This window comes from Staurois parvus, unplaced genomic scaffold, assembly GCF_062004578.1.
Source record: "Staurois parvus isolate SC_StPar_1 unplaced genomic scaffold, SC_StPar_1.0 ptg000155l, whole genome shotgun sequence".
In the NCBI taxonomy this organism is placed as follows: Eukaryota; Metazoa; Chordata; class Amphibia; order Anura; family Ranidae; genus Staurois; species Staurois parvus.
The window spans coordinates 4,472,806-4,486,319 of NW_028317951.1; the positions used below are offsets into that span (position 1 = coordinate 4,472,806).

Consider the following 13,514-nt stretch of genomic DNA (forward strand, 5'->3'; position numbering starts at 1 on the left):
GCAGAGCATGTTACTCGGGGGCTGCAGGGGACATTACACCCTGTTCCAAATTATTATGCAAAGGATATTTTTCTCATGTACCTAAATAATTGATGTAAATAACAGTCAGCATAATTCTCATGTTATCAACTATTAAGAGTACAATTCAAATTTTATTGAACAAACCTCCTAATGATTACAGTATTTTTTTAAACATAAACACTTTCAATGCATTGTTCCAAATTATTCCGCACAGTAAGTTTCAAAACACTTTATAGGTTGTAAAGAACTGAAAATTGTCATTTGTTGTGTTTGCAGCATATTTACTGAAATCAAAAGCTATTTCAATCAAACTTTTAACAACATTTTAACTTTTTAAACATTTTAACAGATCACGTTACATTTTAACATAGGACCCCTTATTTGATAGCAGCTTCACAAGTCTTGCATCCATTGAACTTGTGAGTTTTTGGACAGTTTCTGCTTGAATTTGTTTGCAAGATGTCAGAATAGCCTCCCAGAGCTGCTGTTTGGATGTAAACTGCCTCCCACCCTCATAGATCTTTTGCTTGAGGATGCTCCAAAGGTTCTCAATAGGATTGAGGTCAGGGGAGGATAGAGGCCACACCATGACTTTCTCTCCTTTTATCCTCATAGCAGCCATTGATGCAGAGGTATTCTGTGCAGCATGAGATGGTGCATTGTCATGCATGAAGATGATTTTATTACAGAAAGCATAGTTCTTCCTTCTGTACCAGGGAAGAAAGTGGTCAGTCATAAACTCCACATACTTTGCAGAGGTCATCTTTACACCTTCAGGGACCCTAAAGAGGCCGACCAGTTCTGTTCCCATGATTCCGGCCCAAAATATGACTCCACCACCGCCTTGCTGACGTCGCATCCTTGTTGGACCAGGGTGGCTGTCCACCAACCATCCACTACTCCATCCATCTGGACCATCCAGGGTTGCACGGCACTCATCAATGAACAGGACTGTTTGAAAATTAGTCTTCATGTATTTTTCTGCCCAATGCAGCCATTTCTGCTTGTGAGTGGTTAGTGGTGGCCGAATAGAAGGTTTATGCACAGTTTCAAGACTCTGGAGGACTCTACACCTTGATGTCCGTGGGACTCCAGAGGCACCAGCAGCTTCAAATATCTGTTTGCTGCTATGTAATGGTATTTTAGCAGCTGCTCTCTTGATCCGATGCATGGATCTGGCAGAAATCTTCCTCAATGTGCCTTTATCTGCACGAACCCGTCTGTGCTCTGAATCAGCCGCAAATCTCTTAATTGTGCGATGATCACGCTTAAGTTTTTGTGAAATATCTAATGTTTTCATACCTTGTCCAAGGCACTGAACTATTTCACTCTTTTCGGCAGCAGAGAGATCCTTTTTCTTCCCCATATTGCTTGAAAATGGTGCTCTGCTTAATAATGTGGAACACCCTCCTTTAGTAGTTTTTCCTTAAATTGGGTTCACCTGTCAATCTAATTATCACAGGTGTCTGAGACTGTTTTCAGTGATCAAAAGAGCCCTGACACACAATGCCATCCATGAGTTACACTGAAATATAAAATATTTAATCTTTGTGACACTTAAATAGACTTTGCATAATAATTTGGAACAGGGTGTACATAGAGGACTTGGCTGGAAACATTGCACTACAACAGGACTCCCAGCAGCTTCGCAGAGCAGCCCTGCATTAGGGGAAAATGCAGGGATGTGATCTACCCTTCAGCTTCTTGCGACTGACGCATAGATCACAGCAGAACCCCCAGAGATGTCTCCCAGAACCCTGGTCCAGAACAGGCCAAAATCTATGTTAGCTAATGAGAACAGTTCACACCATTGCATTGTGTTGCAGTGCAGTGCTGTGAAAAATAAGTAGAACAAGATTTTTTTTGCAACACAAATGCACATAAACACATGTAAACCCAACATACATAAACACAGCTCTAGGAACAAAAAAACAAGTCTGGTTCCTTTGAAGGCCTGTCCTTCCCCATGTCAAAAACACTTTAAAAATGCACATTCAACAACATGCAAATAAATGTCAAATGCATGTAAATGAACCCAAAACATTTAAGAAGCTTAAGCATTTAACAATTTGAAAACTAATTTTTGATTTTTTTTGTTAGGAATCATAGCATAACATTGCTCTGTTTTAAGTTCCATTATTTTGTACAGTATATTTGAATGTCTTTAGTACACAATATACCCAAAAGAGACATAGTCACTTTTCCAATTCAGGGCAAAGTGACAGTTGGGTTGATTTACTGGCTGTTCACTTTGTGAGCTTAGTGATTGAGGTGAAGTTCTTCTGACTTCCATTATCCAGTTATGCGCAATCAAAAATACTGTTTTCTTTGATTTTCCTTGTAAGTGATTGGGTTCTGTTTGCAAAGGGAATTTTTTTTTGCCATATTCACTAGGCCAAAACTACCTCATGTGCAAAGTGAGCAGCCTATTTGCCTTAGTAAATCAACCGTAAATCAACCGCCAGGTGTTTTTAAAGACCCCTCCCCATTTATACTACCCACTTACCTGTGATCCTGTGCTGCTCCTGCTTCAGCAGGTAGATTTTGCAACCCTCCAGCTAATGTCTGTTGGTGGCCTTGTTCTTGCAGCATATTTAGTTCTGTCACATCATGCAACATTATTATTATTATTATTATTATACAGGATTTATATAGTGCCAACAGCACTTTACAATATAATGGGAGACAATACAGAAACAATACAGTTAAATACAAGAGGGATAGGAAGGCACTGCTCCTTGGAGCTTACAATCTACATTAGTCATAAGCATTATTGTGTTTAACAAACCATTTGCTCAAAGCGGACATACATGCCTTTTAATTTGCTGTATATAATTAATGTCCCAACAAATAATATAAAATAACAATCAGATGTAGACATTTGTGGGAATTTACTAAAACTGGAGCATGCTAAATCTGGTGCAGCTCTGCATAGAAACTAATCAGCTTCCAGGTTTTACTGTCAAAGTTTAACAAGCTTGAATAAGCTGAACTTAGAAGCTGGTTGGCTGCCATGCACAGCTGCACCAGATTCTTAGTGCTCCAGTTTTAGTAAATCTCCTCCATAGTCTATTTAGTTTGGGATAGACAATACTCTAAACAACAATCTAACTTAAAAGAATCAATAAGTGAATTAAGCTGGAAACAATGGGTTTTCTTTCTCCGTTGCCTTGTGGCTGAGTTAAAGTGCTTCACCTTGTGGTTGGAGTGGTACTCGGTGTAACTCAGGAACCTTTGAAACATTGACCATTGCATCTTTCATAATGCTTCATATGTGGACATAAAAACAGCACAAGGTAAACATTCAGAAATACATAAGCACTGCTTGTATATTTTTTATATATATATACAGTGCCATGAAAAAGTATTCCTACCCCTTGTAATTTTCTACATTTTGTCATGTTACAACAAAAAACGAAATTTATTTTATTGGGATTTTATGTGATTGACCAACACAAAGTGGCACATAATTGTGAAGTGGAAGGAAAATTATACATTTTTAACAAATAAATATCTGAAAAGTGTGGTGTATATTTATATTCAGCCCCCTTTACTCTGATACCCCTAACTAAAATCTAGTGGAACCAATTGCCTTCCAAAGTCACCTAATTAGTAAATAGAGTTCACCTTTGCATAATTTTATCTCAGTATAAATACAGCTGTTTTGTGAAGCCCTCAGAGGTTTCTTAGAGAACATAAGTGAGCAAACAGGATCATGAAGGCCAAGGAACACAGCAGACAGGTCAGGGATAAAAATGTGGAGAAGTTTAAAGCAGGGTTAGGTTATAAATAAATATCACAAGCTTTGAACACCTCATGGAGCACTGTTCAATCCATCATCTGAAAATGGAAAGAGTATGGCACAACTGCAAGCCTACCAAGACATGGTCATCCTCCTAAACTGGCAGGTCAGGCATTAATCAGAAAATCAGCCAAGAGGTCCATGGTAACTCTGGGGGAGCTGCAAAGATCCACAGCTGAGGTAGAAGAATGTGTCCACAGGACAACTATCAGTCGTGCACTCCACAAATCTGGCCTTCATGGAAGGGTTGCAAGAAAGCTATTGTTGAAAGAAAGCTATAAGAAGTCCTGTTTGCAGTTTGCAAGAAGCCATGTGGGGGACACAGCAAACATGTGGAAGAAGGTGCTCTGGTCAGATGAGACCAAAATTTAACTTTTTGGCCAAAAAGCAAAATGCTATGTGTGGCGGAAAACTAATACTGCATATCAACCTGAACACACCATCCCCACCGTGAAAACATGGTGGTAGCAGCATCATGTTGTGAGAGTGATTTTCTTCAGCAGGGACAAGGAAGCTGGACAGGGAATCTGGTCAGAGTTGATGGGAAGATGGATGGAGCTTTGTTCAGCAGGGACAGGGAAGCTGGTCAGAGTTGATGGGAAGATGGATGGAGCCAAATACAGGGCAATCCTAGAAGAAAACCTGTTAGAGTCTGCAAAAGACTTGAGACTGGGCCGGAGGTTCACCTTCCAGCAGGACAACGACCCTAAACGTACAGCCAGACCTATAATGGCATAGTTTTGAATGGATCAAAGCATATTCATGTGTTAGAATAGCCCAATCCAGGCCTAAATCCAATTGAGAATCTGTGGCAAGACTTGCAAATTGCTGTTCACAGACGCTCTCCATCCAATCTGACAGAGCTTGAGCTATTTTGCAAAAAAGAATGAGCAAAAATGTCACTCTCTAGATGTGCAAAGCTGGTAGAGACATACCCAAAAAGACTTGCAGCTGTAATTGCAGAGAAAGGTGGTTCTACAAAGTATTCAGGGAGGCTGAATACAAATGCATGCCACACTTTTCAGATATTTATTTATAAAAAATTATGAAAACCATTTATCATTTTCCTTCCACTTCACAATTATAAGTGCATATATCACAACCACAAAGTGTTGTTCATTAGCAATGGGAGAACATGAATCCCCGGGGGGAAAAAAGCATATAAATGTACATAAAACTGCACAATAATTTATCCAATGTACAGGAAATAACGTGTCTTTAAAAAACATAAAAATGCGTGAAAGTGTGACCCTAGACGGGCTTTAAAACATGATGGAAAAGAAGCTTTACCTCAAACATGCTGTAATTGTCAACCCCACTTCAAAAACTCATATTAATAGTTTTGCATGAAAGCCTTATTTAATTTCTGAATCCTGCTAGTATTATAGTGAAAAGCCACATCTGTTAAAATGCTGTAATAGAATAGAGCATGTTCTAAAAAGTTTTCCATCATCTTACTTTCTAACTTTGCAAGACAAAGATTCCATTAAGTTACCACAAAATGTCCTAGCCTTTTACTCCATTGGTGGATATTTTTGGGCTGATTTAGTCAAGTGTAGGACAATTTCAGCTCTCTAGTATTAAGCCAAGCTGCAGGGAACAAAAGAAGCTTAGCCTTCCATTCACTGCCTAACCAAAGGGAATGATTGGCTGTTTCTACTGTATTTGGAGCTGAGGAAAAAGTATAGGAGTTACAGGAATTTCATTATGTTGCCATGGCAATGATTTGATTCTATTTCAGTTATAGACTGGACATCACAAATCTTTGTCTGTGATGTCATCAATCAACATTGCTCACTGGAAATTGTACAATGTTCAGCCTTTTTTATTGATAAGCTCATTCCAGTGAAATGTTTGTGCATATTATATATAAATATATATATATATACATACAAAACATCATATGATAAAATGATTTATGAGTTAAAAAATAACCAGATTATATAGCTGTAGTACAGAATTCAGAAAACATCATAAAGGCTTTAGAAAGCCATTTTTAAAGAAAGGAAGTCACAACCTATTAATGATTAACACCATGTCCTGGGTCTAGCAGAACTGAATTCATGAATAATTCATATCAGAAACACATTTTCCCCCTGCAAGGTTGATGAATGAAACAGGGAAGGCTTTTGGAAAAGATCAGCTCTCACTCTCCCAGCCTTGCTCACAAATCGTCATGAAACTGGAGGGTTAAGACAAGTTCAGGAGACCCCAGGCACAGTCTGGTTTCTTTTTTTTGATTTCCAAGGAGGGGGGAATCATAGAGAAATCGGTTGCTGCTGCGCTTAGCATGGTTAGATGCTGACAGATGCTGCAAAGAGTTAAGGCGTGAATGTTTGAAGTGAATTAAAGTCTATTTTTGAACTGAGCATTCTAGTCCAGGAGGAATAGTCTCTCTAAAGGGAATGGAAAGCAATGAACAATACCACTGACAGTCAGTGCAGAACACCATGCCGTTCATACGCCGCGATGTGCCGATGACTGGAATTTTCCTGTAAAATGACTTGAAAGGGAGACACATAGAAGATGAATGTAAGTACAGATGCATTTCTTTATCATTCGTCTTCCCCAAGACTGCAGCAGACACCATACGCACCTTCTAGTCTCCCATATTCACTGTTAGTGCTTTATTGATTGGAAAGAGAGTTAGAAAACCTATAATCTATGATTTATACGGACCTAAATCAAGAAGATTTCATTTTTTAAGTAGTGGTGCTTCTCACCTGTACATATTGCTTGGAAGATAACTATGTGGTCATTTCTTGTCCTTTAAATCAGCAATGGAGCAGGTTTTGGGGTTTCTGCTCTTTTTATCTAATATGATATCTGTTCCACTAACACAATATCATTCAGGTATATATAAAGATCTGATGTACCTCAGTTATGCCCTGTTCACGTATTACATTCATGCTGTGTGCATCTAACGCAGGAGTCATAACTCTATAAAGGTCACAATGAACTCCTATAATTCATCTGCAGCTGTAGTATCTCTTCGAACTACATAAATCACATATTCACATAAGCATCACTAACCAGGTTGCATGAAACTGTGAGTCGTTTATTTTCTGCTTACGCAAAAGATGCTTGGCTTTTTTCTCTTTTGGGAAATCCAGCCAACTGTGTATTTAAAGTGTAGAATAATTTGGTTTTTAGTAGGTACAAGGGAAATCAGGTGATGAGATATTTTGGGCTATGGTTTACCTTTGTACCTATTTATAAATGTGAAAGTTGCACGCTCTACCTGTCATTTACATTGGAACTCATACAGTAAGCATCTTCTGCATATTGTTCTGCATGAAAAGTCGTAGCTATTTGTCTCCCCCCTATCAAGCAGGCTGTGGTGTGATACCAACACTAATTTGTTTGCAAGGCACAGTCTGACTGTGGGATGAGATGGAAAGCTGCTAAATATAACTCAGGGTTCCTCAATAGATGTGCACACCTAAAAGGTCAGAACAAGTGAAAAACAATTCAGATTCAGTCTACGTCAAGCTGCTAGTATTGGTAATTAGCCAATCCCTACATTACATTTTGAACAAATTAATATCTCTGGCATGGATAGACAGAATTAGATGGAACGATATATAATAGGAAAACAGGTCTGTACAATAACATGGTGTTCCAGGCTAGTCTTCTAGTGGCTAATCTTGTTTCAGGTATTCTGCACACAAGTCTTTGAACTGCTTGGTCTTTTTGTGAAAGCGTCTTGTCTGTCAATGACAGATCATCCTTTCCGTCTGTGAGAGAAAAACCTCTTTTCTGGGTGACACTCGGCAGCCACTAAACCAAAATGTAATCCTAGTAGCAGACCAGGACTACATATACGTACATATGTACCACTGATATTAAGACCGATTACATTTGTGTCTGTATCAGTACAGGGTTTAGTTCTTGTCCTATTTTGTCTCTTCTTGTGCATCCAACTTCCAGTCAATGACATACTGTATAATTGACATTGTACAGATAATTTGGTGCAGTAGTTCTAAGCACACTCCTTGTAAAATGGAATATTAATTGCTATCTATAAATATATTAAATTATAGGTGCCTATATCTAAGGACAGAATGACAGGTTTAGGGCTAAACTGCTATATTTATTTCAGGTACTTGTATAGCGCAATGGCTTTAAATATATATTGCACATTCACGTCAGTCCCTAGCCCTCTAAGAGCATACAGTCTAAGGTCTAACTAATATTCATACATACTCATACTAGGGCCAATTAACCTACCAGCATGTCTTTGGAGTGTGGGTGGAAGCCGGAGATCCTGGAGGAAACCTATGCAGGTACAGGGAGAACATGCAAACTCTAGGCAGGTAGTGCCATGGATGTGATTCAAAGCATGAACCCTGGTGCTGCCAGGCAGAAGTGCTAACCACTTAGCCACTGTGCTGCCTTCCAATAGTGTATATATGTGTGAATTTTCTATTTCAGGAGCAATCTTAGGCATCATGTGAATTTGTGAATGTATGAGTTTGTTCCTAATTGCTGTCTGTGAGACTTAAGACCTTAGAAAATAATATACCAGAATTTTAGTGAGTGCACAGTATATCTGTTTATGAATTTCTTTGTCGCAATAACTCTAATGAGCTACCCCATTGAAGTTGATGGATCTGACTATCTTTGAACATTTACTGAAAATTGCTTAATTGTGGTACTTCATGTCTGAATGAGATGAAAAACAGACTTTACTTTAAAAAAAAACCTGAATGCATTGGAATTAGAAATCCCTAAAAATGCCTTGTTGAAATCGGGTAAATGCTGGTGGTTTTATTTGCCCACTGGTGTATTATACAATATCTTTTTAGGAATTTAATTGTCAAAATGATCCTATAGAAGATCTTGACTCCGCCCCTCTTGACACTATCAATGAGAGTCTTACTGTTAGGGCTCATTCACACATGTGTTGATTATGAAGAATGATGCAATGCTCATTATTGCTCCTTTGGCATTTATGATGTGTTCTGATGCATTTTAATTGTGTTTATGAAGTGTTGAAAGCGCTTCAAGAATGCTCAATAAATGCCCATGGAAGCATTGCTTTTGTAGTCGGAAGTGCTAAAGTGATGTAGAGGAAATGATATTTTGAGTTAGGATATATTGCAACACAGGCGGAAGGAAATAAGATTGCTCGTTGCCCCCATTAAGACCGTTAGTGTTGATAGGGGAATCTTTCCTGCAGTGCTATGTGTTCTGCCAGCGGGGAGCCTTTTCCAGCCAGCAAAACACAATGATTACTAGTAGCAGCTATAGCCGCTGGCAGTAATCACATTTGAAAAATAGGACCGGCTGATTGTACCCAAGTCGATCCACAGACTTGGGTACAACCAGCCTGCCAACAGATGGATCAAATCTTGGCCAGTCCCTGCTGAATTTGATCCATCTATGGCTGGCTTTACTTGCAAGACATCTTCCAAGGCTAACCATCTATCTTCTTTCCCATACTCCCAATGTCACAGCTAAATGGTGACAATAAATAGCTAAGTTTTTGGAAACCCGTCTACAAACAGTGATTGTTTCTATCATTTATTGGGACTAAGTGGGTTTTTGCACCAACAAACAACTTTATTCAGTATTCAGCAAGTACTGGTTAACACCCAACACTGCAGCTGTGTGCCCAATTTTGAATTCAGAAAAACTCACACCAATTGGGTAACAATTCTATATCTATACTCTGGTAATTGGAATAACATCATCCTCCTTATATTTACAGAGGCACCAAATAGGGTGTCTTATGACTGCCCCCTCTTACTATTGCAATAGAGGCAGTGACCATTCAATTCAGGAACAATGTACACAATGCAAATCTGTTCCAAGGATCCCAGAAATAAATCTAGGTGTTTAGGATGATGATTTTTAATGTTTCTTTAAATCTCCACCATAAAGTAAACAAGGACAACAATTAACCAATTAAGCCCTCCATCAGTAATGCTTACATAATGACACATAGAGTATGCATGCTATTCTAATTAACTTTTGTCAAACCTGGCTAATTCCAAATCAACCCCACTGGCAGTGCTCACCTTATTTAAATAACTTGGAATAATAGTAACCAAACCTCGCTCCCTATTTTATAATATAAAACCTCTGTTTGAGAGATAGCATTGCAGTAGCTGCCTGCCTGGAGGCTTCCTTTGTGTGACTGAAATCTTGGACTGATAATGGATGAGTCACTATGCTGACAATTTCAGTTCTGTGTGTATATTGTCCCTTGTGCTATTAATCTCTCTAACCAAGAGACATTTTTAACAGGCTGTAAGGAGATAACATCATAATATGTGAAAAGGAACTGAAATATGTACAAAATGGCTATACATTCTTTTACATTTAATTTGATCAAAATATTTCTGTTGCCATAATATGTCCTCCATCACTGGGTTACTCCAGTACCTAAATTATTTTTCAATAGATTAAAGTGATACTAAAGCTTTGTTTTGTTTTTGTTTTTAATAATACATGTGATACTTATCTGCTCTGCAATGGTTTTGCACAAAGCAGCCTGAATCCTATTCTTTTTGGGTCCCCCTCCAGTATGCTTGGCTCTTCCCCCCACCAAGTGCCTATCATTGCAAGCTACTTTCTATGGGGGTACCTGTGCAGGCTTGCTCCCGAGCCGCCTCTGTAAGACACACAAACACAAGATTATCCAGAATATCTATAAAACACACAGAGTGTGACTTGACTCCGCCCCCTTTCCCTGTTCACTGGCTGTGATTGACAGCAGAAGGCTCCTGCTGCTGTCTCTGAGCCAATGAGAAGTGAGAGAGCGGAGAGAGTCTCAGTCGGATCTAGTGCACATTGCTGGAATGGAATCAGGCGCAGGTAAGTATAACGGGGGGAGTAACTCCATGAAGGTAAAACACCTTCTGCCTCTACAACCACTTTAAATAATTTATTTTCCTCTTTCATTTGGAGCCCAACACATACTAGGGTATAAGTGAGCACTCTTCAGAGGCCTAAAACGATGGTTGGATTGGTTGTACTGGTTTTCAACTTTATTATCTAGCTGGTCAGCTAAAATATTTAATGCCATGGATCAATCACCATATTTCTCTCCCCACCTCAGAACGCTGTATAGAACAGGATTTCAATTATTACAAAACAAAATACTCAATTATTTCAAAGGAAAAAACATTATACTCCATACCAGCTTTTATCAACCTTTTCAACACAGAGGAACCCTTCAATACAGAGGAAATAACTGTCCAATCTCAGGGAACCCCTGCTAAAAGTTAGTGTTAGTTAGTTAGTTATATTAGCATGATGGTCAGTTGGAAGAATGCTCCTTACACGTGTGGTCATTGGAATAAATTACAGAAAGCAAAAAAGATCAAGGAACATATCTCAGAGGCAGAAAATGCTCATTGCCCAAGAAATCCCTAGCAACCTCTTCAGGAACCCCAGGGTTCCATGGAATCCTTGCTAAGAAACCCTGCTCTATACACTAGTTGTCAAAATATGAAATCAAGCAAAACATTTTATTAAAACCAGTGATGTGCGACTCCTTCCTGGAATAATTATAACATTCCTCAGCTCCTTCATTTCCCTTTGGCACACACTTTTGTCCTAATGATGTTGCACAATTTCATGACATTAGTCAAGATGATTCATTACTATATAACTGTTTAAGTAGTAACTTTAATCTTCCTAGTGGTCAACTTCAACTAGGATACTGAACAGCCACTCAGTTCACCAGTGGTGTATGCCCATCTATGTAAGCATCCCTTTGGACCAGAGACATATGCGGTTCAATATAAGTACACTTATCTCCTGAAATCTCTCCAAAACTTTAAACTTTTTACTTTAAATTCACCAGTTGCTCGTTTAATCGTTTGGCAAGTGACAGGTTGATACAGCAGACTTATGGTGCAATTCATTTCCTTATTCTCTTTCAAGTTTATCTTTTTAGCACTGAGATTAGACCATTTGGAAAATATCTCCTTCACACATCCAAGTCCAAGCTACTACCAATAGCAGTACCCATGTCCTTGCCTGTCTGTGTTCTAAGTACACTGAATGAAAAGATATAGATACATCATCAAAATACCTTTATTACCGAATCCTTTTTTTTATCTTGTAAATGTATAATCCTGGAATGGGTGTACCCAGTAACCTCCATAGCCTTATTTTGGAATGATCTTGTGAATTCATGTGTACTTTACTATTAAGTGTTATGTTAAAATCTTAAAGAGGACCTGTACCATTGAAGCTGTGCCAAAAAAGGCAACCAGACGATAAAGGACTAGTTATCAGTATTGTTTGTACACCTCCTGCAGCTGATCGCTCCCCATTACTGACTTTCCATGGCTTGTTCTGCACCGTGTCTCTGTGCATGTTGCCATCTTACTAAAGAAAGAGTTTGCCTCTTCATGTCAGAGCTGCCTACCCTGATGACAAGTGATCTGGTGACTGGTGGAAGAATATCTGAGAGGCAGCAAGAGAGGTGGAGAAAGCAGATATTCACTGAATGTATAAAGCAAAAGTAGGGAGATCTGTGTACTGCTGGTCTTTAGGAACAGCTTTCACTCTAGCAAAGAGAACAAAGAGCAGCAAAGTAGCCACATCACCACATCTCGCTCCAAATCTCAGACTAGTAGTCATTTATACGGTATATACTGTATTTTTTATGTTCAATAATATTCATTGTTGATTTAAAAGGATTACATTCAAAACAGGAGACATAACCAATAAACAGAAAATGACAATAGGAAGGAAATTCAATTGAGACAACGTAATTAACGCTTGGTCAGTAATATTTTAGGGCACTGCCTGGGCACAATGTACATTTCTAGGTTAGTCCTATAAGAAATCGTCAGCTTCTGAGTTCAATTCCACTTGAATGCTCTCATAAGGTCAATAATGATTGAGATGAGTAGTGTTGAGGTGCAAACACGCTTTCCTGCAACCAATCACCTTGACCTTAAGACCCTAATATTCTAGACAAAAAACATATTTATTGTACCACTCAAAATTCAAAGTAAAACCTAGAATGGCTCTACATGTACCTTCCTGAGCACCCAGACCAAATAATATTATGTATAATATTCAGTTTTATCTATATCTGAAAAAAAATAAAGGCTCAGCCTAGTAGACACTGTTGTAGTGACTCTGGAAGATTTGGGAACATAAATACAGAGGTCTAGCAAATGGAAGAAATTGGTTGCTTTTAAAAATGCTTTTTTGTAATAAATTAATGCAGTGAATGGAACTCCAAGCAAAGTTTTTTTGCTTTTATTTAGCTTTGGATAGCGTAGGGAAGGCTTAAGACTTCAGTGAGCCTTGTATTGCTGTATGTGATCCCAGTTTAGGTATTTCCCCTCACTTCCTTTTGTCACTCTGACCAGGAAAAGAAAGCTCTGCAACAGAAACTGAACACTGTTAAAAACATGTTTTAGTTGAATGAGAACGGGTCGAACCTCTGTCAGGTTTTATTGTTCTCTATATCCTCTTGGAGAGATTTTCCTTATTTCCTATCCCAATGACAACATTGTCACCCAATATAGTCACAGACACCAAATCAACACTGGTAAAGTTTTTTGCAGGCATTACGCATTAAGCATACCCTTGCACAAAATGTTTAAACCAGCTCTACAACTGGAATATATTTAAGAGCATGAAAAAGCAGTTAAAGGTAGTAAGGCGTTTCTGTTGCTCACAATGTATAGGCATTCTCTTTGTGTGAAAAGGTTGC

General features: G+C 38.6%; 1 protein-coding gene across 2 annotated transcripts in view; it reads left to right on the forward strand.

Annotated features, from left to right (window-relative positions):
• SCHIP1 (schwannomin interacting protein 1) overlaps window positions 1-13,514 on the forward strand; it is a 504,974-nt gene that overhangs the window by 306,520 nt on the left and 184,940 nt on the right. Inside the window, exon 1 of one of the 2 annotated variants that reach the window (XM_089675433.1) lies at window positions 6,000-6,355. The exons of the other annotated variant lie outside the window; for it this stretch is intronic. Within the exon in view, the coding sequence (XP_089531559.1) occupies window positions 6,350-6,355 (6 nt within the window). The 5' untranslated portion in view covers window positions 6,000-6,349. Of the gene's footprint in view, window positions 1-5,999; window positions 6,356-13,514 lie in introns of those variants that run through there. 2 annotated transcript variants of the gene reach the window in all.